Raw genomic sequence first — 26,734 nt, forward strand, 5'->3', positions numbered from 1 at the left:
AAGAGAATATCTAGCTTTTTTTTTTTTTTTTTTTGACAGAAACAGGCTTTGGATTTGGAAAAGCAGTGTATGTGGCTTTTGGCTTTAGACACCCCCTCCACCTCCATCATACTTGTGTTATAATTCTTGTAAGGGAATTTCAGTTTCAGTTAACTTTACGTACAAAATCCCAGGATAATAATATTCATTCATTTCTCCTAGTCAATTTTGTGATTAAAATGTAATACAACAGTTTTGTTGTATTAAATGCAATGATGTGCAGTAAAATGCTTTCTATGTCAGACTATACTGTTACGACTTACTTAGCCCTTAAAATAAGAACCAGTTGTGCTACACGTTATTAGACAGGATGAGCTGCACAGACCTTTTATGATTGCATCAGAACCTATAGAGTGTTCTGAAAAAAGAAATGTAAATTACAGTAAACTGTACCTATACTTGGAATGAAAGGAGCATTTGCTGAATAGTGTCCTTTTCTGTCACTTAGAATTTTCCTCCAACTTGTGCTTTATATGGTGAAATTGTCCTAACTTGACTTCTGTGAAGGGGTGATTTTTGGTTTTGAAAAGTTCAAATGTCAGAGTATTGGAGGGACAAATCAGAAGAGATGGGATTTAAGTGATCTTCCCACCCTCAAAATCTCAGTAAAGACAGCTGAAATGTTGGAATTATTACAGTCTGACATAAAAATAGTTTTGGTTGCTAGGCAATGATGCAGATTTGTTCTATAGGAAACCATATTTGTGTTGCCCAGGATCTAAAATTGTATGCCTGTCATGTGTGTGTATTTTTATGTCTAGGAGTGCATGTGTGTGTATGTGTATATATATATATTTGCTAAATTCACAAATAAGTATGAAAGTTTGCATACACTAGGGTTTCTTTTTTTCATTTCTAAGATTTTATATGTGAGTGTAGCAATGACATACTCATTGCAATTCCTTTCTTTCTTGACATGTATGGAATGCCTCAGTTCTCCTAATTTTTGTTTTTCTTTTGCGTCTCCTGTTTACTGTCTAATTCTAGATTTGCTTCTTAATTATGCAAAAATAAAAATAAAACAATCTGAAAAAAAAAAAGATAAAAAAGAAGGGGAGATATTTCCCTTTAAAAATATTGATGCAGCAGTTAAGGGTTCTTTCACGGCTACAATATTATAGATAGTTCCTGGTGTATCAATGATGTAAGAACATAAAATCTTATAATGTTTCAGTGGAAATAAAGATGCATATGAATTAGACCAGCAGGATTTGTCTCCTTCTACTTGCTTTTTGGTTTCATTTGGTTTGTTCTTGATTTTACAACCATTCATTTTTTATTATTTTTTTTTTTTGGTCTGACCTACTAATATGTAATTATCATGAATTTGATAGATTTCTATATTCTTCGTCTCCTTTGACTCCCCTTAAAGGTAACATTAGAAACTTTGCTTTCACTTCACTGTGTTCACATAATTCAAGGACCAGCCGAAGCTTTGGTTTTTTCAGCCACTCTCTAAGACTATCCTACAGTGCTGTATCTTCATCTCAGACAATCCTTAGAAGCAAGTAGGTCTAAATTAACTACAGTAGCAATACTTGCTGTTCCTAGAAGGAATCTGAATCTCAGCTTGAATTTCTAAGTTCAGTTGTGCACATGGAACAGTAAGATTTCTTCAATGTTCATTTCTCTATCTGCAGAGAAATGTACTGCTGCTATTCTCTTGCAGTTTTTTAGAAGTGCACAGCAGTGTGAACCTCCACATCCAACCTAAATATTCTACAGGCACAATGAATTATAGAAGGATTTCTGTAAGCGGGAAAATTAAAATTCCTTTTGACATAGCAAATAAGCCAAGAGCATATATAAATTTGTTTTGGCAATGGCAAGAGCTAAAATAAGGAACTGTTTTAGACTTGAAAAAGGGAAGCATAACAGTGGGTGAGGAGTGTGTCAAACATTGCAAAGGGCTGGAATACGTGTTTATCAGCCTATTTGGACAGAGCACTAGAGCTTCAGTTTCATCTGCCGCTATAAAGAAGCAGTATCGGAGCGTGAAATTAGCAGGCAAGTAATACATATGCCATAGCCTAGAGCAAAACAATTAGCTGCACGAATCCACAGTTTATCTACTGATTCTATTGCGTTTTCATCTCCAAACTTGATGCTTTTTCACTCACTGAGCAGCAAAGGCAGTAAACAAAACTCATTTGCTGAAAAAGAAGTATTATTCTAGCCTACAGCAGCAACTCAGCCTTGTAACTTTAGCGGGCAATATGGTGTATGTAGCATCTGTAGTGAATGGTAAACTTGTGGTTCTGTAGTGCAGACTAAAACAGATTAACTCCTGTTAAAATCAGTTGAAACACTGTACTCCAGTGTGGATCTGCATTTGTGTATGTGTTAGAGAAAGCCATTCAGAAATTTGGGGTTTGTATTTAAGACCAAAGCTCATGAGCACTGGATTTAGGTCAGGATTGGATTTTGTTGCCTTTAAGATGTAGCTTATGATCGTTTACACTGTGAACTACAAAATGCTCTTCTTATGCACTGTTGGATTTTATAAAGTATCAGCATATCTTAAAAACCTAATTTGAGTCCATTGTCATTTCTGTGCCTCCTGATAAAATTAAATCAATGAAAAATTACCACAGTGGGTAAAGAAAATGCCTTTTTTTTTCTTTGAAAATACACTGTTATACGGTAATACTTACAAAAGCAAACTATGATCTGTGGCAAAAAAATTGCCTAAGAAATCTTTGTATTGCTCAAATGTTATATATTAAGTAAGGAACTCAAGGCTTTTGGCATTTTTCCAGGCACAGTCATATTGCTAGACTGTAATAAGATGCACAGCATGCGCTGGATCTCGGTTAATAGCCATTTATAGTTTAAAGATGTTCCCTGTAGCCATGTTTTTGTGCTGTTTGTTTGCTCTAGTGGGCAGTTACGAAGTAGCATCCACTGTTCTGTGTGAACAGGCGCATATGGAAGACAAGTCTTAAGCTCTGGCTTTCAAATCCTTATGAATGGGGTTTTAATTCTGGGAATTTAACCTATAATCAGTAGTAGCAACAAATTCCAGTGGAAAGGATCTTCATTTGGCATATCATGGTAACAGCCAGCTGTCTCTCAATTACAGAATTACAATTTTTATTTCAGCCTTTTAAAAACAAAAAATGTTTCCCCTAATGTTTGTCTGAAGACAATTTTAAAAAGGAACATGTGAAGAATGGCAAATGAGAAAAAGGAACACCAGATTCAATGCACTTCTCCTGTGACTTTTTAAAGTTATCAGGCATAGATATGTTGATTCTGTATCTTTTTTTTTCCCAAGATGTAGCAAGGAAGCAAATGTTAAGACAGTCAAAACACAAATGTGTACAGGCTAGGTTTTGCTCATAGGCTTTGAGTCACCAGATTTCTTTTCATGTTTTGTCTTTTTGTCTTTAGCTGTTTTTTACTTCTACCTGTAAGCTAGCTAATACAAGGAGGATATTCCTTGATACAGCCATGAGTGTAACTTTCAATCTTTGACACAAAACTTGTATTTGTGTGTTGTGGTAAGTGTCTGTAATCCTTTTAGCTGTACTGATTCCAAGCATCTATCTTTTTTATGAGGGTTTGTTTGCCCTGATTTTTTCCTTTTGAATAGTTAAACCAAAGCAAGACATTATTGTCAGCAATCTAAGTAAATAATTCCTTTTTATTAAGAACATAATAAACAGCTTTATATCAAAGATCCATATAGCCAAATATTCTTTTGCAAATAGTAGCCAAGAATGGAAGCCTGAAGAAGAATATTTAAGCAGGCTGGCATATACAACTGACCCTCCTTTTCTTCTCCAAACCTTCAGCTGTTTGCAACTTGAGTGATTTTTTTTCTGAGACCTGTATAGTTGATGTGCAGTAAACAACTCACGGTTGATTTCTGCTCTATAAGTTTGTTCAGTTTCTTATTGAACCTAAACAAATATATAGCATCTACATCATAAACTTCATTTTTTTCAAATAAATCTAGGGGAGTGACCAAAACCATTTAATTTTTATAACTAATCTACTAGATGTGAAGATTGATACAAATCCAAAAAAAATTAGCCAATATGAAATTCAGGGCAAAGATAAGTGGTATTGAAAATTCTGAGAAAAAAGTTTAAGGTGCTTCTCAAAAAATTGTATCTTCTAGGTTTATAGATTTATAGACACTTCCATTTCCATATGTGAGAGGAGAAAAATTTACTTTTCCCTTGTTCAGGTTATGGAGATGCAGAAAGTTTATCAGTGATATTAAACTGCTTAAGACTTTCAGATCAAAATTTTCTTTATTACACAAACTAAATCCCCAAGAGTGCAATCAGGCTGAGCAGGATATCGCATCTTTAAGTAAATTAAAACTTGACGGAAAACATGGATGGTATTGCTTGATCAGTTAAGTCCAACTGCTCTAGTTTTTGGGTTTTTCCTCATTTTACATGAAGGACTTTCATATTTTATTTATGTAAAACTAAATAAGAATGAAATATTTTTCTTCTGGTAGAAAAGTATTTATCAATGTATTTATCACATCACTGTAGTATACTTTCATTTCAAGTTCCTATTTTTCAGGTGAAGCTTCATGTGACCTTTAGCTTTTGTTCCTTCTGATATGAGTTCTGAATGTACTTTGTTAATGGAGATTAGAATTGTTCTGGTAAATTTTTAAGCACTTAAGTGATAGTTTAACAACTATAGCTACATTGTATTATGTAGTGATTTGCCACACTTTTAGGGACAATTTAAAATGTTAACAAAAATTTTATATATACGTATTTTACTACAAAAATGATCCTTGATGTGAAGGAAGTCAAGGTGCAACTAGTTATAGAAGAGGGAACTTTCAAGAATAGATGCACTTGGGTGGGTTTTTTTTGTTTATTTCATAGTAGGTTGCCAAATTGCTTATCAGACAGAAAATTAAATAGAATCACTATCACTGTTCTGGTTTTTTTAGTAGATTCCAAATAGAAAAATTTCTTTTTCCAGTATATATTAAAAAAGGAAAGTAAAAAGGCAGAAGAATTAATATTCCTGGATTTTTTTATGATCGGAGCCATATGTTGCTGCCTTTATGGCTTATGAATATAGATATGAAGTATAACTTAGAAGTGTGTTTTGAAAATGCTAAAAGAATATAAAACTAACATGGAACAGAATTCTCTATGTTGGGGCAATTTCTAGTGTAATTTTAAAGAATGAAATTCAAACAACTTGTTGGGTGTCTAAAAATAAATGTATTGAAATGGCTCCTTAGTGTTTTTACATATTAAGACATACTTTATTTCCCCCTCACAGACCCAAGGATTTTTTTTACCACAAAGTAGCTATCATTAAGTGGAACAGCAGTGCTACCTGCAAATGAAAAGGAAATCAACCAAAACAACAAAAAAACCCAAATAAAATCCTTTTATTCATTAACTTTTAGGATACTGAATGAGTAATATTTGAGTTCAGTGAACCAAATCTGTGTCTGATATTCAGTCAAATATAGATACATTGTATTCTTAATTTAACAGAAGCAAAAAACCAAATAAAACAACCCCCCGAAACCCCCCAAATAAACAACAAAAAAACCCAAACAAAAAAATCCATAAACCCCAAAAAACTAGGAGAAATAAGAAGAGTATTTGAATATAATTTTTAAAAAGTTGTAAGTCCTCATTGGCACAATAAGAATTTAAAGACATATATATAATCTGATGTTCATAGAGTTGTTTCCTTTTGTGTGCTGATTTAAGAAATGTGAAAGTACTCAGTAGTAGATCTTCCAGGAACAGCCTTCTCTGTTTTCAAAACATACATTTTAAAAGTGTTGCTACTAAATATTAAATGAATTGCTATCAAAGGACTTTTGGAAAATTTCCATGTAGGCTTTTTTTTCTTGCTTTTAACGAGGTAGCTTTTAAAGAACTTTTTGGTACCACCCGAACTCTGAAGTAATGCTTAAAAAATGCTCGAGGAGATTTTTATGTTTTCCATAGTTAAATATTGCTTTCCTTGGCATTGTATTAAGGACTGGGCATATCACATTTCTGTTTGCAATCCAGTGGTTAGCATGCTTAACTGATAAAGTACTGGTTAATATAGTGATAGTTTAGCTTATGGAATGCTGAGGCATAAGTTGGGATCTTAATCTTCAGGAAACATAGTAGACTGTTCCTGGTTATCTTTAGTCTAATGTTCACTTTTTACTTTCTAGGCTACCAAAAAGAATAAAAGTCAAAATAATTTTGTATAGTTCTCAGCCAGTGAGTTAGTCTCCTTAAATTAAGAGATGTTGCTTTCACAGACACAAGTCATGACGAGTGTCTGCAGTGTTGCAGTACTCTGTATTTAATTCTAAATTGTTAACTTCTGCTTCTAAATCTGTACATGGAAAAATAAAATTCTGTTTGGAATGTGAAGTTTTTATTCTGTCATCCATAAGGCTGAATTTATTTTCTTCACAGACTGTAGTAACAGTTCTTTGGGTAGAAAAAGAATTATGTCTAGTCCTTGGCATGACAGGTAGGAATCTGGATTGATTTCAAATACTGTACGCAGGAGTTTTTTGACTGAGAATACTTTCAGATATGCTTATCCTAAAAAATGTTGTTCATGTGAAAATGGATCTCCTCATAGCGAGGACAATATTTTCTTGGCCTTAGAAGACTAGGATGTGTGGATGAAGCTACTTTCCTGGTTTGTGCAGTCTTTCTGTGTCTGGGAGCTGTCCATCTGCTCTTATTTTATTACATTCCAAGACTGAGTTGCTGGTAGCAGACACTAGGAATTAATCAATAAATTAAATTGGTAATCTTTCTTCTAAATGGCAACTTTGCTGCAAGGTTTCTTATGATGAAACAAGGTGTTACCAAAACACTGCCAAAACTTGGTTAGGAACTAGTTTAGATTTTATGATGACCCTTTTCATTTAGTAGAAGGAAAAAAAAAATGAGGACATGGGCTAAAATCATAGTCCTGGGAAGTACTATGTTTTCTAGCCCAATGGAAACTAATTAGAATAGGAAATTATCAGAGGACCCAGACTATAAGGAGTGCATTTTATGTATATACCAAGTAACATGAGATTATTTTGAAATTTGACCTCAAGGACTCGCAAAAGATTTCTCAGAAGGAAGTTTGTCTGTGTATGGTTCATTTAGCAAGGCAAAGGATTCTGCTTACATACACCACAAGAGAGGAAGGCTATTCCTTTCATTAGTGCTATGGCTTAAAACATATAATCTGATTTCAGATCTATATTTCCCTACAGGCTTTCTGCATGCCTTTCAGTTTCTCTGTAGCTGCTTTTCGAAATTGGAAAAAGGGGTCAAATAACACTTGCCTGCTTTGTCTAAGTAATCTGAAAGCAGATATTTCAAGACTGCCAGTGTTTTGAGTAAATCCTGAAGTCTGTGATATGATTTGATACTATAATAATAATAGCAAGATATAGAAGCAAAAATTAGATATTTATGTTACCTTCAGTCCTAGCTGCTTAAAATGTTTTACAAATTATAATGATCATAGTATGAAAACTTTTCGCTTTTGGACAATGTAATGAATCAATCTCAAGTGTGCAAATGATACAATTGAGGCTGTCAGATTGCTGTCTTAAATTTTCCTAAAATTCTGCTTCAGTTTTAAGGAAGGCACTTAGTCAGACCTCGAAGTCCCCATCCTGTCCCTTAGCTCTTTAGCTTTCTGGTCTCCAAATGCTCCTTGGTGGTAGATTAGAGTAAAAGTCCCAAATTATGTTAGTAAATTGTTGTGAGCAAAAGGCAGTTACAGTTTTACAGAATCAGTGCTTTGAGAGAAGCAACTGTGTGAACATGAGTGATTTTTCGTATTCAGTTAATAGTAATGATGTTAATGTAGGTCATGTTTACTCACAGGATTAGTGCAGTGATTTCACTTGGAGGGGAAATACTATAATATGTAGATACTTTTGAGTTTATTGCTCTTGAGACAGTATCCAAATCTGATTCTGTGAGTGAACTCTTGTTAGTTTCAGGGTGTTTGCTACAGAGTAGCAAACATAGATTTTTTTTCTTTTTAAAAATCTATTTTTTCTGATGTAGTATTGTATTTTTGCTTTGCTTTTGCCCAGTGTATATGAGGAAATTGTCAGTTTTATTTCTATTTATGTGTTAATTTCAGTAGTGTGTTCTCCTTTACAATGTGCTATTATAACTTGGTTTTTTTGAGCATGTCAAAGGAATATTTTTAGTATTTTTTATTCCTAGGTAAGGGTGAGTTCATATACATACATCTTTATTGACATAGAAAATCAAATCAAGCTTCAAAGTATTTATCATGTTAGGTTCTGTTGTTTTTACTTTACATTTTAGAAATTTTTTTTTTCTATAAGGTTATTCGTTTTGTACAGTTATGTGACCTATGATGAATTAGCAAACTTGGCTACTTTTATTTGGTCTGGATACAACTTCCCACACAGAGAAAACTAAAGTTTAATTGAAACACACTAGAATGTTTTTCAGCTTATTTTTACTCCAGAAGTACTCTCTTTTCTGTTTTTAGAAAAGTTAAATGAATTTAGCACATACAGAATTAGCCAGATCAGATCAGAGCAAACTGTCCTAAGAGGTTGAAGAAAGTAGTCTGCATTGGTTAATACATATGTTTTCTGGATCCCAAGACTACTGTTCCCATTTCTGTTAATAATATTACAGAATCCTGAGAATCCTGTTTTTTCTCATCCATCTTGCACATAAAATTGCGTTACTTGCTTAGACAGATTTTAGTTTGTTGTAACTGCTTCAAAAGTCAGCTTCTTGGCAGCTGCTTACTCAGAGCATAAAATCCTTCCAAAACTGATCATGCATTAGCTGATGGCAACCAGTAGTGGTCGGATGAATGTGCTGTAACAGTGGATGGGACAGACAGTCACCACTTTCAAGTGTCCCATTACTGGGAGAATGTGTCCTTATGTGGGCATAAAGTCATTTTCTGAAAGAATGAGTGCTTTACTTTAACATATTCCAAAATCAAACAACGATTTATCACAATGAAGTGTGCAGTTCTTCTGATTACCTGTTTCTGGCTAGGGAAGGGAATTATACAAAGTAGAGAGCTTATTGGAAGACTACTGAAAGGTATAAAAAGTCTTTCCTTGTTTTTAAATAGCTTCTATTTGCTGTATAAACTGTATTCCCTCCCTTTAACTCAGTCATGAAGGTGTCAAGAATGTGATAATTTGTTTGCTTTGCTCATGACTAGTTGAATGTAATGTAAGACTTAAATTGTTACCTATTTTGACTGCACTATCATTTCTTTTCTGAATTAACTTCTTCAAAGAATCATAGAATGGCTTGGGTTGTAAGGGACCTTACAGATGCTTATTCATGCTAGAAACAAAGACAAACCTATTCCAATTTTCTCAGTATTGCCAAAAGAACCCCAGAACCCCCCAAAAAAACCCAACAAACCCAAACCTAAATAAAACTCTGATGTTAAAACTAGTTATCCTGTTTGCAGCCCTGTTACAGTGAGCAGAAACTTTTCAGTGAAACAAGGAAATCTTGTTAATAATAGACTATTACTAATTAGAAGCTTATGGAATAGGTTTCTTTTTTAATTTTAAATTTAAAATATCTGTGTATTTGTGGTTAAACTACATTTAAAACTTTGTGTAGAATAATCATAAATGCTGTTATTTGTAAAATTATTCTTACATAATTGATCATTTGACATTAATACAGTGTGGTAAAAATGTCTATAAGTTCCTAGGGTGTGAATTAGCAATGCAGTTGATGCAACACATGAACCATAGCTTTGTAGTTTTAGATTACTGAGAAGTGGTGGAGTCACAGCACAATAGTCAAGATATAAGGGGAATCATGGGGACTGGAATTGAGAGGGAAACAGATTTACCCAAGCTAAGAAAAAGAAGTTTCCCTTTACTTCTGCTACAGAAAGAGGAGAGGGGTATCCGTCCTTAACTCATCTTTCCTTCAACCCCTATCATGTGGATATTCTTTTTTCAGTTCAGTTGTACCCAGAAAGCATACTATAAACTTTCTTGTTCTTTCACTGTACACTGCTGACTTAAAAAAACACCAAGCAACCAAAACCAAAGGCAAAACCGAACGCCAAAGAAAAAAACTCTAAACCAACACTGCAACAAAGAAACCTCCACCATATGGAGCAATTTATAAAGCCATATGCTTTGTCCTGTCCTAGAGGAATGTATCTTTGTAGTTTCTGGCCCAGCTTCTTAGTTCTTATGAATCAGTACACCTTTATTATCCACATCAGTGACTTGGAATTTCTTTAAGAAAAGAACCAACCAAGCCAACCAAGTGAAACTGTCCTGTTTTTGTTCTGCTAATAACTAGGTTCCTACCCTGTATCTTCTGATAATCAGGACTATAACTTTGATTAGACCTCCTGGAACTTCTTTGATAGTAATGCTCTATCCTCACATTGTAAAGAAAGTAGATATTTTAACAAGCTCAATTTTGATTGCAAAGAAACATAGGAAGAAGACGAAGTATTGGCAGTATGCTTTAGAAATAAGTCTGCATGAAAACCTTCATCATCAGGAACCTCTGCAGATTTTATAGGTTCAGAGGAGCTTGTGAAAGATCCAGACTTATCACAGTAATGGTTCCTGTATGTCTGAATGCATTTGGGACAAAATACTGATAGCATGAACAAACCTGTTTTCTGAGATAGTTTTGTCATAGCATGGATATTAATGTGGCCAGTAATGGGAGAGACCCTCAAACAACTCTTTAGTGGTCTCAAGCGATTCAGACCTAGTTGTGTAAGTCCATGCTCGAATCTGTCTTAATCCTAGAGAAGTATCATGAAGAGAGTGTGTGTATGTGAGAGAGTGAGTTAATTGTAATCAAACAAACAAAAAAAATCAAAAATACAATCCCTGTTTTTGAAGGAATCAGGGAAGAATTTTGTTAGTGGCTTAGGATTTGCGTGCGGGTTGTATATAGTTCTTACCTTACTTTTGCTCTATTAAGTATTCAATTTATTTTTATCCTTTTCTACTGTTCTGCTCCAGCCATCTCATAAACAGCCTACCTAACAACAGTTTGAATCTGGCATCCAACAGGGCTGACATTCTCATAATTGATATGCCTGTGTTGATGAAAAATTTCCACCACTTAGATTCCAGTAGAACTCACTGATTACAGGGAGTGGAGAAAATCATACATTTTTTAAAATGTATTTTTTTTTTTAATGACTGATGATCATTTATTAAATATCACTGTTGCTAGGTCTCTGAGTAATGAAATAAAATAGTCTTTGGAGCTCCAGTGCCTGGAGCACAGCAAGGCAACAATGCCACCGTCGCTGGGATGCTGAGTGACTTAAGATGTCAGGAAGCAAACTCAAAGCTGTATTCTAATAACCTAGAATTAGTTGTTAAAAGGTCTGTATAATCTTTGCAAGAAATTGGACTTTTTCTTGATATGACTTAATTGTAAGTGTGGCCTTTGCACTGTGGTTGCCAGGAACAAAATTTGTGTTATTACCTTTCATACCCCTCTTCCTACAAGGTGAAATGACTCATCTAACTCAGTTAGGAATCCCACTTGTGATGGGAAACTTGCCCTACTTCTAGCATAAATTTGTGAGGATTGATTAATTATATTTTCCTCCATTCTTCTAGCCATATTTGAGACTGTCTTAAAGATTTTTTCTAAGTACCTTTGAAAAATGAAGGTTAAGCTGAACTGAATATTTGGTAGGCACATCTGAAAATGAAAGCTTAATATGGCCCTTTTTAAAAAAATAAAGTGGTCGTGCTTCAGTTTGCTTTTAGAATAAAATTGTTTCATTATTTTTTAGAAACTTACTGGCATAGAAGTTTTCTGTGTCTCTGAAAGATGTCACAGTGAATGAGACTTTCTTCACTTTGTCCTTTGGAACTGCTAAGAAAATGATGTAGAGTTTGTTTTAGTTAAAATAAATGAAATTTAAAATAGTTGTTATACCGGATGTACATAAAAGATTTTAAGTTAGTTTAATTTCTTCCTGGAATTGTCACTATTTTAAAATATATTTTTTAAAATTGTATTCAGAGCTGATAATGTATCTTCAGAAAAACAGAACTTCACCACATAAACTGAAAACATGTCACTATTAACCTGTGAGAATCCCTAATGTTCACTTTTATGACAGAATTTGAATTCTGACTTCACTAGCCCAGAGGATATCTTGCCTGTTAATACGACACCTGAGTTGCCTATGGAATTATTAAGTTTTATGTCTACGTTTTCTAAGCAAAACCATTTTTTTCCAGAAGTAATAGTGAAGCAGACTCTAAAAAAAAATCCATTTTAGATAAAAATCTAAATTTTAATTAATATAATATTTAGGGATTCCATTTTACGCTGTAATTCCTAAAATCTTTAATCAGCAGACTATGTCTGCACATTTGTTTCAGCCATTCCCATATGCTTACTTTTACAGTTAAATAGTCCAACCTCTGAACTTTCATCCTCCTTCTGGAGCTTGATTACTGTATCTGGTAGCTTTTATTATTCCAGTGTTCCAGTTACAGTAGCCTTGCCACACACATTACTGGGTTTAGTCCCAACCTAATGATATTTTTGATATACAATTGTATTTTTATTTTGTGATAGCAAAAAATCTTTCCAGCAAGCTGAAAGGCTGTGTAACTGTTTTGGTGATTTGGTGTGTATACTCCCATGATGCCTTATTTAGTTAAATGGTGACCTCAGTGCCCATTGGACCATAGTATTATTCCTGCTGTCAGTCTTGCTTTCAGGTTTTGACTCTTTCCCTGGGTTACTGTTGGCTCCTACAAGACATGAGAACTAACAAAAACATCTGTTGTCACTCCAGGAGGTTGGCAGAGTTTCAGTCAGAGTATGTGTGCTGATGTTGATCATATTTTCACTACTCAGTGCCACCACAATCGATGACAATAATAGAAGATGCTCAGAAGGAAAGTGGAGGCTTTAAGCCAAACTTAGACACAAAATGACAAACTGTTATGTTTGAAGGGAGAAGTGGGAGGGGAAGGGAAGGAAACCTCAAAAACCCCCATCCCTAAAAAAAGCAATTAGAAGGTTAAAAATTAAGAGGGATGATACCTCCCGATCTCCTGAATGAATGGGTTAGATCATAAATCTCGTCTCTCAGCATGTTCTATTTTGTGACTAGAGACCTTTACTGAACTCAATCCCTAACATCTTAATGGGGTCAGAGTTCATGGGTGTATAAGGAGAGCAGGATTAGGAAGGTTTTACAAAGGCAGGTTTAGACTGAAGGTTAGGAGATTAGATGTAGAGTCATAGAATATCTCAGGTTGGAAGGGACCCACAAGGACTATTGGGTCCATCCCTGCTCCTTGCAGGACTATCTAAATCATAAGAGGATCATCCAGATGTTCCTTGAACACTGATAAGCTGGTGCTGTGACCACTTCCCTGCAGAGCCTGTTCTTTGACTGCCAGAGGACATTGTTGAATCATATTCTCCTTGCTATCAACTCAAACCCAGTCAGAGGAGCATTATATGTGTACTTCCATAGTTCTGGACAAAGGTGCTATCATTCTGAACTTAGTTTCACATGGTGCTCCACAATATTTACAATGCTTTTTTCTAGGTTGTAATCCCTTATGAGATGACAGTATCCAGAGAGATGACTAGTAGAATCACAGATTAATATCACAGTGTCATAGAATGGTTTGAGTTGGGATGGGCCTTAAAGATCATCTCGTTCCAACCTCCCTGCGATGGAGAGGGACTTTTTCCAGGTGGCTCAAACTCCCATCCAACCTGATCTCGAACACTTTCAGGAATGGGGCACCCAGAACTTCTCTGGACGACCTGTGCCAGTGCTTCACAACTCTTGTAGAAGAATCCAGGCTCCTTTTTTCATTTTCTGACTGGTGTTATGTTTAAAAAAAGACATTAGAAACTTTCATAGGGTGTGCTTTCATATGCCTACAGCTGCTGTAGCTGATTGTAATGGGGAATATACACAAGACCTTTCTGGTGAGAGTAGAGTGTGAGGGCCCAGTTGTTCTCTCTCTCTTTATGTTTGAATTGTTTGTTGTTTGTTCATAAGTTTGTTGAGAGAATTGGAAGAAGATGCATTTAGCACCATACCTGCAAAGATGTTGCTGGAGAACATAGAGCAGGAGAATGAATGAGGTGATGTGTACTTAAATGGTAGCTCACAAAGATCACTTTGTGACTTGTAGAAGCAGTAAAGATTTATAGGTTTAAAGATTTCCATAGTGAATATGATGGAAAAAGTGAACAGCTATAGGAGAAAAAGCTGACAGAAAGGAAAATAGCTAATTTACTGTTTTGTTGGGCTTTTTTTCCACCACTAGCCTCTGTTTTGAGTAATTGCTTAGAACTTTGTATAAAATGTTATTTGCTTTATAAAAATGGAAGTAGAGCTTGGAAAGGTTGCTTAGTTTATCGTTTTCTTTTACTTCTGTGGTTATCTGCATGAGCAGAAGTCAGTACAGGAAAAAAAGATTTCTGTGAATCTGAGTGAGGGATTCCAACTCAATTTCATCTGGTAGTAGTTGGTGGGGTTTTAAAGGAAATAAATTCATTTCATCATTTTTGAGTCCTGCAAAAAATAAAAACTGAATGAAGGTAAAATTTTTTAATTTGAATTTTTACAGCTCTTTCTATTGATTCAATAAATAACAAGGAGACTTTTTTTCCATGGAGAGCCCTTTAAAATGTATTTGAAGTCTAGTCTTATTTAAACAGCACAGTACAAAAATCTGATATATGAATTAGTCTTGAGGAAGAAGCTTCCTTCTCAGGAAGTTCATTTGATTTAGCAGAAATCTTTTGCAACCTGGAGTGTGGACCTCTAGATGCTTTTAGGCAGTAGTGGTTGCCAACATGGGCATCAAGTAAAAGTACTTGAGTACTGCACATCACTTTCAGTGTATTGAGCACTTTAAAGTGTTAATAAAATGAAGCATTTGCATTATGCACAGTGCATCCCATGATGCCGGTGAGGATTTAGAAAGTGTCCAGGAAGAAAAATAGCCTTTTATACTCTTCTTAGGGTTATGTATTTGCAGACAAAATGGGAAGCATGCTACATATGACTTCTGTTATGCCATGTAGATTATCTTTTTCTTGTTGAACTAGTTTTTGAGGATAAAAATCATACTTTTAAACTGGAAAAAAAATCTGATCTTGCAGTTCATGCCTTTAGTTTTTTCCTGGTTTCCATCAGCTGAATCTGAAATGCAGAGATTTATTTATTTCTCAAATACATCTTCTAGTTATATATATTGCTTCAATGTCTTGTTGCTGAATAAGCTAGAGGCAGGTATTTGGAAGATGTGAATTACTGATGGATGAATCATTACTTTTTTTTTTTTTGATCTTAATTAAGCCCTTTCTTCTTTTAACAAGTAGTTTAAGGTAAAATTTTTAACATTGTGTGATACTTGTATGGGATTGTCAATGAATCTCATTCATAGATAAATTATGGGGGGCACCTGCATCTTGGGAAACCGTGTGAGGTAATTATGCAGCACTGTAAATGGAGAAAGTCTCTTAAGCTTCAAGCTGATGAGTAGGTTCTGTAAAACACAGATTGTGAATAGTGTAAAGTGTGACAGCCTGCTTTGATGAACTGTTCAATCTTTATGCTGCTGTGAATTCTTTACCAGAATAATTCATATAAAATTTAAAAGAAAAAAATGAGAGTTCTAGGCCTTGTAATAAAGTGATCCCATTATCACAAAATTGCAAGATATAAACAAAGGGCATTCAAGATTGAAGTCTCCATAGAGGCATTAACTTTATTATTTATCATTGTCCAGTTCTGCTCCCATGAAGGTCAAGCAACTCAATCCTTTTTGATGATTTAAAAATAGTTATATTTTCATTTCTTCTTACTATTATTTAATTTTAGAAAAAGAGCTAAAAATTTAAATTGATTTAAATCCTCTCACATCTGTTCATTATCTTTCCTGATCAGGTGACAATAACTGCTTGCTGTATCATGCATAATTTATAGGCAGAGGGAGTATTCAGAGGTAACATATTTCTGTGACATATGCTGTATTTGCTGGTTTGATAAATTTTGAAACCCAGAACTGCAGACTCATGAGAAAGAACAATGACTGCCTTTAAGCACCTCACCTGCCCTCTGCTACTAACGCAACTCTGCCAGGGCTGCTTCTAAGCATTCAGACCTCTGAGGAAACTCAGAGAGTTGCTGTTCTCATTTAGAAAATGACCTGTCAGAGTAGGAGCTTCATCTGCAAGTTTTAGTACAGGCAGATTCAATCCTGCCAGGAGCAGGATGTGTTATGAGAGCCAAGAATGGACACCATGTATCTTGATTTTCCACTAGTCCAACTTCTGATTGCTTAAAAAGGCTATGTTCAATGTCACAGTCATGCATCAGTTCTTAGCAGTGCATCACTGGAATGCCCACAAAGAGCTGGAGATGATCTCTGTGCCAGTTTGTTATTCCTGTTATTTAAAGTGATGAGGTTAAGAAAGTCAAAGATAATCCACTGAGCTTGTACTCATTCTATATAGCATGAATAAAATTTGATGGAACTATAATATGCAAGTCAAACAGTAATTTGACTTTCCTCTCTTCTCTGCCTTAGATTTCAGTCAGTATCCATGAATTTATAGGAACTGTTTGTGTTTCCTTGCATCATAAATGTACCAGATGCAGTATTTGTAGTCTGTACAAGTGTTGATATTGGATAATTTGAATGCTGCTATTTAGTGTCTAGGAAGTGAACCTAAGTAATGTATGTTACCTAAAAGAAATTTAACCTAAGAGAAGAAAAATTCCTTCCAGATTAAAAACTTTTGTCTACCATTTACGCAAGGCAGTCATGAGATTCAGATTACACAAAACTGTTTCCATAGCAGTGGGTAATAAATGAGACCATAGCTACTTGATTAAATAATAGCACTTACACATATCTTACAATGTGATGTAATTGATCTTTTAGGGGGAAATGCTAAGTTTAATGTAATTATTTCAAAGTAATCATTGAAACAGTTACTTTGTACATCAATCTGCATTTTAAGTATTTTGACAAGTAGAGCTGTATATCTTTTCTCCAGGTTCCTGCACACTGGGTGCTTTCTGACTCTCCCTGCACCAAGTTCTTGCAGTCTGTAAGCTCCATTGCACTCTGTAATCTCTGAGTGAGAAGTGTTGTCTACTAGTAAATATTTTTAATTACTTATTGGCTGACCTGCTGCTTTTCAAATATTTATGTGCTATATACTGGAACTTAATTTCCTACATCAATGAAGGCTTAGATATGGCTTTATATCCTGCTGAGAGCTGCCTTTAATTCATTGTGCTGTCCTTTATGGCTTTAATACAATGAGAATAAATGTTATATACTACCCTTGAATCAAAAAAGGCCTTAGAGATTACTGTTTTGTCAAATTTAGCAGATAATGGAACTCTCCTTCATCTTTTACCCTGTTACCTTTAAAATCTTGTGAAAAATCATAAATCTCTTTTTAAAAATGTAAATGCAGATAAATTCTAGTTGAAAGGCTTAGTATTGATGAAGCTTTCCTATATTTCCCTAAAATATTGATAATTTGCTATTTCACACAAAACAGAAAACACGAGTGTTTAAGTCCATCCCTTCCATTTGAAAATGTTTGAAGAAAATGAAGACCTAAAATTCCTGTCGCCAAGTTTTCAAGGTGAAAACCTTTTCTTTCAGTTCAGGAAGGGAGTAGTTAGTTCCTTTTACATAAAGATTAAGATTCTAGTTTTGAAGTAGTTACAGTACCTTGTGCTTAGAGACTCTGTCTCATAAGCTGTGTACTGTGTCTCTTAAGATGTGTACTGCCTTTCCTAATCCATGGATTCTTGGGATTTTTGGGTATTAGAGAGGTGATTTTGAGCATGAGTTTTAGTCACAGGTGCTAAGTGCCTTGCTGTTCTGTAATTCATAGAAGAGGGGGAAAATTTCCTTTTACAGTTCAGTCTGCATCTCCTTCTCTTGGACCCCCTGATAGCACAAGCAAGAAATCATAATGAAGTTAATGCAATGAAAAAGTGTATTGTTTGCTAATAGGTAAAAACCCAATTTTTTGTGATTGAGCAGGATGGAGAAAAGTATGCAACTGAATAGATACTGTGAAGTTTACCTTCACTGACAAAGCAGTTTGATACTTACTTTGTACATAGTATTTGTGAATATCTCTTCGTGCAATAAACTTTCTATTTTCAGAACCTTTTAATAACCTATTTTAATACTGACTGTTCCTGGCAGTGAATAGTTATTTCAGTAGTTTTCTTATTTTGGCTCCTACCACACAATTATTTTGTAAAAACTACTCTTATAATCTAGATCACATAGATTATAAAATATTTACTAGTGATATTTCTCTTAAAATTGTGAAAAATCAAATGTTTTATTTTTTCAATGTATTTTTCATCCTTTCTTGGTACTAAAAAATGTGCCAAGAGGTGATGATTAAAAAACTTGGAAATGCATACTACCTAATGGTAACAACAAAAACAAAATTACAAGCAATCAGCTAGAGTACTTCCTGTAATCAGGATAAACAAGTTAGGTAATTTTCCCACTGTTTCTTACTTTTTTTCTCATTTTAAGACATTTTTCTTGCATTTGTGAAGCACTTTGAGACTTCTGGGTTAATGATATTTAAAATGTTTTATTGTCTATGACAGAAAGAAATTTCTCTGGATTAATCATTTCATAAGATATAAGTAATTTGGCAGTTTTTATTTCATGACAATGCCTGAATTACTTCCACTTGTGTTCTTACTTTGATTTGCCTTCTGTTGGGTGGGAAGAAGTAAAATGGGGGGATAACAGGAAATGCATGTACTTTTCTACCCTTCTCTATGCTTTTCCGTTAATGGACACTTCTTTTCTATAGTTTTGATAACTAAGTCCCATCTGATAGTGCTTAATATATTTTTACAAGTTTAATTTCTGTTTTATTTAAGACTACTCTATGGTAAAGCTCTTTTAAAAATATCTTTTTTAAAGAATTATCTCAGTATAAGGCTTGAACTGCAGAAAATACAGTTAAAGACTGATATCATCTTACGTGGTAATTGTCTAATCTGCCTAAGGTACCTATTTCTACAATAAGTAGGGACCAAAAAATAATGACGTGTGTCCTTTGATTTAAACTTAGTGTCCTCATTAATAAAATTAAATGCTTTTGTCCACCACTTCATAATTACAAGGGCCTTCAGAGAATATTTTAATGCAATAATAATTTGGTTGTTTTAGAGGAAATTAATAAGAAATGCTCTACTAACTATGAAAAAAGGAAAATAAATAAAATCAAGGTGTTAGTTTGACAATTTGTAAAATATTTTCAGTGAATACTCCTTGACCTGAGTCTATCACTCACTTGCCCTATTTTTTTATTTATTTATGTATCGCAGACAGTAAATCCACTTGTTTTGTAGACTTATGACAAATTCACAGGTTATCTATTTCTGTAAAGGTGGTCTGATACATAATCAGAAGCAGAAAAAGAAAATTTATGAATAAACATAAATGAAGTTATTCACACAGATTTGTTAACTTATGGTGAAAGTCTATGTAACTATTGATATAAACTCCTGCTATCTTGAACTAATCATGGTTTTTAAAAAACACCCTGTTTGTCCATTTGGATGCATGTAAGTCTGTAATGACTGTCCTTTTTCATTTCACTTATAATGCCTATAGTTCTTAATTGCTTCCCTTTTACACATCTGTCTTAATATGTTTGTCTTATATAACTAGTCTAACAATCTTTACTAGATTTTAGTGTCTTATTTTCTGATTCCCTACACTATGCCTGCATTATCTTCCATTTGTGTAATACTGAAACACTAAAAATATTTATCTTTATAAGATCCTTATGCAACAGAACTACTGTAACTCTGTTCTGTAGCTATGAGGTGAAGACCCTACACAGTGTGGCTGAGGACTTGCAAAATTTGGTGACACGACAGGGACTTCCAGCATGCCTCTCTATTCTTAGGCTGGTATGGAAATCTATCAGTCAACTTTCCGATTATTTGGAAATATTGTTTCACATCAATGAAAGTGTTACATTATAACACTTCTGTTAATATGTAGAAATTTTTAATCTTTGAACTGAATCTTTTTGTACTTTCTTCAGATTTCAAATAACGTAGGTGTGTGCTGTTTCATATTCTTAAGTGAGAACCATACCCAGGAACCCTTCATTTGACAGACTGTTGTACTATTTGTGGAATTGTGTGTGGAACACTATATATTACTAATCTAGTTTCCCTTGCCTCTCAGGTCAAGGTTTTAGAATTAATTCCTCTACTGCAGCAATTTTTGTCAGTCATAGCAATGACATGAAAAAGGGATTTTATACAAGTAACCCATACCGGAAATATGAAGGGCACGGAACAAAAAAATCTATCAGGATTACTTAAAGTCTGCACAAATGCAACAACAAAGCTGGTCACTGGAAAACAAACAAAAAAAAAAGTGGGTGGTGTGTTTTTTTGTTCTTTTTTTTTGGCCGGCACAGAAAGTAGGGCTCTGGTTGTTATTAAGGACCAGTGAGATGTTTCTCAGAATTCCTGCAGGAATATAGAAAACAAAAAGAATAGTCTCACAGGAGCTTAACATCTCAGTCTTAAACTAATAAGAAAACTTTTGTACTCTTTTTTTGACTTACTTTTCTTAACCTGCCAAATTCGCAAACACCAAATTATATAGCTTATGAATATTTTATGAGAGCAAAATGCTTGGTTATCTCATCAGCTATGTTTTCCACAGATCATTCTGTTTCTTATTCAGTGAAAGGAATAATGTTTGTCTTGGTATCAATAATTAATCCTTTGAAACCAGTCAAACCGTAGCTACAATATGATAACTGACGTCAGTGTAACTTAATGACTTGTCTATGGACCTAATATTCAAGGAGATGCTGTGGATAGGCCAGTTTAGCTCACATTTAGTTTAGCCTTTGCTTTCTCTTTCCTATGAGACTGACTATTTTCCAAGAGGTTTGTAAGTCTCCATGCAGCTATTAATTTCTCACATTCCCATTTGTTTTGTTTATTAATAATCCAGTGAAAACCTGTGTTTCCTAAACTGCATTAGAGCAGGTGAACTGCTTCAGGGTTTTCTTGTTTTACTTGTTTTTATCATTGGATGAATTGGTACTTAGTAACTATTAAGATGAAGACTGCAGATGGTAACTATATCTGATGGAAAGCATCTGGCATGGCAATGTATTCAGTAGTTACCTGGAGTCTTATCATGCACTGTTCATTGCCCAGCTTCTGAGAATGAAACATAATATTATGGTTTTGTATAAATTTAAGACCCCTATTTGGAGTTATCAACATGGTGAGTTAATGTATCTAAGGACACAGAATTAAATTATTGATACAAGTCTAATAATTTTAAACTCAGTGTTTTAGAGGTTTGTCTAACAGAAAGGAGAAATAGTCTTACATGCAAAATTATTCCTCTTCACGTAGCATCTCCTGGTGGCTTTGGGGAAAACTGATGAATGAAAAGGAAAGGAACATAAACATAGATTCTTAATGTATAAGAGTGGCCAATATGGATGTGTTGTTGATCTGATATAAAATCTTTCTTAAGATGTAGGGTCTAGGAATGCAGTGCTATTAATTGAAGGGTGGTTAATGGCAATAATGATGCCAGCAACCTGCAATTAGCAGCCCTTTCCTAACTTCTCCGGACTTTATTTTCTTACTGAATTATTACTGCATACTTTAAACTAGGTGCAGCTGCCATTCTGACAGGCCTTTTCTCATCTCTTGTTATCTAGGATGAAATTCAAAGGCTGATACTGAACTTGCTATATTGGTGTTATTGTTTTTAAACCTCTACTTAAATTGAGCATAATGTCTTCTCTTGAGTGATGTGGGCATGACTCAATGCCCTGTATTTTCTTTACAGGTGATACTTTATGATTTTTTTGCGATTTTCAATTAGTTAGATGTTAGATAAATGGGAATATCAAATCCTTTTCTTTGTTGCAGTTCTTTTCCCTCACATTACCTGCCTGTTCCCTGTGTTTTCTAACATATTTTAACAAGTGATCAAGTTTTTTCAGTACCATACTCCAGAGTCTTTATGGTATCCTGTGTTTTTAGGGCTTCTAAAAAGACAAATTATTTTTAGATGTTTTAAGGTTTCATAATAATCTTTTGATTTTATTTCATGTTGTCCTGGGTTGAATGGAGTGTCTGTGCAGTGGTTCTATGTTTGTACAGGTGTTCTAGAGAGGTGAAATGGAGCAGGCAGGACTACATTTTCACAACCATTAAATGGTTTTGAGTGTCTTTTCCCGTTCTGAATTCTTCTTCCTTAAGGTTAACTGTGTTTAAGCATTCTAGAATTTAGGTAATCTAAATCAATATTTATTGTTGAAAATAGGAGACAAAGCATTGAACTTTCTGGTCCAGGTCTTTGTCAAACGATTGGTAGAATAGTGAGTCCTGATGCCTGTACACCACTTCTCATCATGTCTTCCATTTTGTCATTAGGTTCAGGAAATATATGTTTCACAAAATATGCTGCTTCTCACTTAATCTACCTGAATGTTCCTGTCCTCAAGTAATTAAAATAATGAACAGAGTAACAGAGTGGATAAATATACCTTACTTGTAATACTGAACTTGTAAATAATGAAACAATTATTGTCACTGTCAGGTTATTATTCTAAGCACCTTTTCCAGGTTTTGGTATTGGTTACTTAATGCTATGAGGTGAAGAAATAGCAGTGGAACAGACCATACACTTGATAACAGGTCTGATTTGTACTCAGTGTAAATAAAAGAAGTCTTTAAACCTCCTCATTTCTGCATAATGACGTAGTGACTTAGGACAAACTTTTCTTAATACTCAACTGTCAATTAAGTAAGATAAGAAGCTAGCCATGTAGATGGAAAAATATAAAATATCCAAGCTGAACAAAAACATTACATAGCAGCAACTAATCTGCATAATAATTATAGCTGCAATAGTGGCAAGAGCTAGGCTGATCGTGAGAGTCTGCTCCAAATGATACTTGGCAGGGGATAATTGTTTTATTTACATTCTACTTAAGAAATAATATGGGTGGGAGATTTTAGTAGAGGTGGAGTAAGTGGCATAAATATAGAAATACAGCCATTCAAATGTATTACAGACTTTAATACCTTTAGAGAATCAAATAGTGAATAGGTCTGTCAATGACTTACTGTTTTATTCTACTGGCAACCAAAAGTCAATATAGCAAAAAGAACTTAGGCTATGAAAACCTTTTCAAAATGTAAAAACTACCTTTCTCCTTCAATTAAGTAAATTGCCTACTATTTTATTGAGTGTTAGGAGATTTTTAATTATTTTTATAATTTTATGAGTAAATGCATCTATTGACAAAAAGGTTGGGAGTAAGGAAGGAACACATACATAATAACAGAGTTTTGCAACCTTAATATTTCTGAGTTCACTAACATAGAATATACTTTTTCGTTCAGCTCTTTTTGTTCACTGATCTGTATTTCTGTGACTTTCTGTGTCAAAACCTGTAGTTATGAAGGTTTTTAGCAAGGTATGAATCCCTGTGATGTTAAACAGAGGATACTAGGTGGAAAAATCAAGAAAGACAGTGGTTTCATCCTCACTCTGCCAACGACTTCTCTAGTAACTGAGTTAGGCACTTAATTACCACCTCAGTTTCTTATCTGAGAGGAAGAGATAATTAAAACTCCTTTACTATGAAAATCACATTAATTCACTCACTATAAACTTGTACAGATTATGAAAGCTTGCTGTGCAATGCAGAGGAGGGCCATGCAGCAAAATCTGGTGTGTGAAGTCTACATTCCGAAAGACAAGCTCTAGCAGTTACAAAAGGCAGAGAAACTGGTGGGAAGAGAGAAATAAATGAAATGTGTAGTTTTTTAACCAGTCAGTAGCTGTCACAACACTGGGGGGCTCCCTGTGGGCCAGGATCCTGCTCCAGCTCCCTGGCTGGGGTGGTGGGACAAGAGCCCTGGCTGCCAGGAGCCTTCTGGGTGCCAGCCTGGGATCTTAGCCTGTGGATCAGGCTAGGCAAGGTGAACTGGCTGTGGGTTGGCCAGGCTGTGGGATCTGGCTCACTAAGGCTGGATAGGACAGGGCTGTGGGAGCAGGTGGCCCTGGACAGGGCTGAAATGGTATCCTGAGCCACAGAGGGGTCAGGGAGACTCTGGGGGAGAGTGACCAGAACCTTGGAGATGTGTCTAGCTTCAATGATCTATTTTATTACAATGTCTGCTATATTGAACCTAGTTTTCTCTTTCTTGAATTATAATCAAAACCCTGATGGTGGTCAAGGCATTTCTTTGGGACTGATCTATACAGCTTGGTGATGTTATGGGTCACAAATTGCCTCCAGCCAGGTGTTACTCTGCTGGAAATGCCTCATGCTGTGCTGTACATCACTGTCCTCTGCAATGAGCTCATTTCTGTAGGTTGTGCTCTGTGCGTGTGCAGTGCAGGATATGTCATTCAATGCTGAGTGCAAAACATCTGATTCACTGTGTCCAAATTTGTCAGTGAATGAGGTCCAGTTATGCAAATACAAAGTACTTTTTATCTTCTATCTGGTTATTTGCTTAGGAAGTGTACTGAATTACTGTTGTAACTCTGAATAATATGTTATTATCAATACAGCCACATCATGCACTGTGCTGTAATTGCTAGTAAGAACACAGAGCCTGCTTTTTGGGAGGGAAACTGTCAGAGAAGAAAGAACCTGATTAGCTAATTAAGTTGTGATGCTGCGATTCTCTAAAAACAACTGTTGGTCTCCATATTACATTTTTAGCATTGCTCTACTGTTCTTTGCTGACAGATTCAATGCAACTGCTTTATTAGTTCAGTACTGTCAGGAAGTGCCTGTACCCTTATGTCCAGCTGTGTCCTCAAGGCCATCTCACAGCTATGTGTTTTGATCATCACAGTGTAGTATTCCTACTGCAGTAATAATAATAATCACATAACCAGCGTCAAGCATCTTTGCTTGTATAATAGATATCCCAAAGGGCATTAATGGCAGTTGATTTCCTGCTTAGTGGCCTACAGACAAGTCATCTATAAACAAGATCTTTCAAGCTGTTGGTCTGTGCAGAGTGCTTGAAGCAGTAGTGTAGGTCTATGTGTGAAGTTCAAGTGCTTGGTACTTCCTTCTGTGGTGAATCGTGCTGCCTCCCCTCTGCTTGCTTAGCATAACTTGTCAAGTCTTCAGGAAGTCATTAGTATTATGCTGTCACCAAAGGCACGCTCGTGGCACAGTCTGATACTTTGCGTGTGGTCTGTTTTAAATGCTATACAAACCAGGCTGGCTTTTCCTGTCATTTCCCTTGATTTTTGTGCAGCACCAGTGACTGTAGCACATAGCAGGCAGTTACAGAGCACGGCACCCTTTCTGCAACATCCATGAGAGACTGATATGAATTCCAGTGTGTGTGACTCATCAGTAAGCTTGGTGCAGCTGAGGCTCCTCTTTAATTTCTAGCTCTCCGTTCTGTGAGAGCCACTTACTGACAGAATAATTCCTGTGATACATTCAACACTTTCATTGAAAAACTGGTTCACTGATAGCATGGCAGCTCCCTGCAGATTCTCTATGGTGTATTTTGTTCCCCTACACTTGATAATTACTGTCTTGTTACATCATGGTTATTAGTGAAGGTTTACTCAGATAATTAATTCTAGTGATATTAAATTAAAGTTGTGCATAAATTATGTTCACACTCAGTATGCATTGTTTTGAACTAATAAATCAAAGGTCTTTCAGTGTATATGTGACAAATTCATTTATAGGTAGCTCTATAATTGCATACAGAGCTCTTGTCACTTGTGCTGCTTATAAGGAAGGAATATATAGCATATTTGATGCCAAGTATATGTTTTTAAGATGTAATGTCAAGGAGAATATTATTATCTAGTGTTAGTCTGGTGCCTTATAGAACACTTCTATTTCTATAATTTCCAAAGAGATACATCCAAGTAGGTTCTTAATTTCATCTATCAGGAATCCAGGGAGACCTATTTTCTGTTTTTCGTAGCATTTCTCAGCCATAACTTTGCTCTGACTTTCCTTGTCAAATCGCTAAACATTAACTAATCCAAATACTTACTTTGCAGGAGGCCCAGAAGATCAATGGTGGTGGAGACACACAGGCAGATGGAGCCTGCAAACCAACAGATGAAAAAGAGGAGAATGTGGCAGCAGAAGTGGGATGGATGACGTCTGTGAAGGATTGGGCAGGAGTCATGATATCTGCCCAGACATTAACTGGCAGAGTACTTGTAAGTTTTCTATGATTTTCTATGTTTTCATTTTAAAGAACATTTTTTTTAAGAAGCACTTAAAAGTGGAGGATTTTTGATTGGTTTGTTTCATCAGCACTGAATCAATCCCAATTTTCTCTTTTGGAAGTAAAAATAGCAGAGTAATTCCCACTGTAAGAGAGAGGCGGAGACAGTAAATAAGAAAAACTGTCTTCCAGACCACTCCCCAGCCTACTTCAGTACTCTGGCACCATGATTTTGAACTGTGCTACAAACAGTGAGTTTAATAATTTCATATTAGGTGATAAAACTTTAGGCCTATTTTGTCTGGAATTAAAATTGTGCTGGGAAAAACAGAAGCCAATTTGGAAAATAAGCACAGTGTTACAAGTGTACATAGTGGTCAGAAGTATAAAGCAAAGA

At 35.1% G+C, this 26,734-nt stretch overlaps 1 protein-coding gene across 41 annotated transcripts in view; it reads left to right on the forward strand.

Annotated features, from left to right (window-relative positions):
- The window catches only part of KCNMA1 (potassium calcium-activated channel subfamily M alpha 1), a 471,638-nt gene that overhangs the window by 99,609 nt on the left and 345,295 nt on the right, over positions 1-26,734 (forward strand). For all 41 annotated transcript variants that reach the window (XM_017807020.1, XM_017807021.1, XM_017807041.1 and 38 more), the window contains exon 2: positions 26,165-26,329. In XM_017807020.1, the coding sequence (XP_017662509.1) occupies positions 26,165-26,329 (165 nt within the window). The remainder of the gene's footprint in view (positions 1-26,164; positions 26,330-26,734) is intronic.

The sequence above is a fragment of the Lepidothrix coronata genome, unplaced genomic scaffold (assembly GCF_001604755.1).
Source record: "Lepidothrix coronata isolate B3197 unplaced genomic scaffold, Lepidothrix_coronata-1.0 Scaffold17, whole genome shotgun sequence".
NCBI lineage: Eukaryota > Metazoa > Chordata > Aves > Passeriformes > Pipridae > Lepidothrix > Lepidothrix coronata.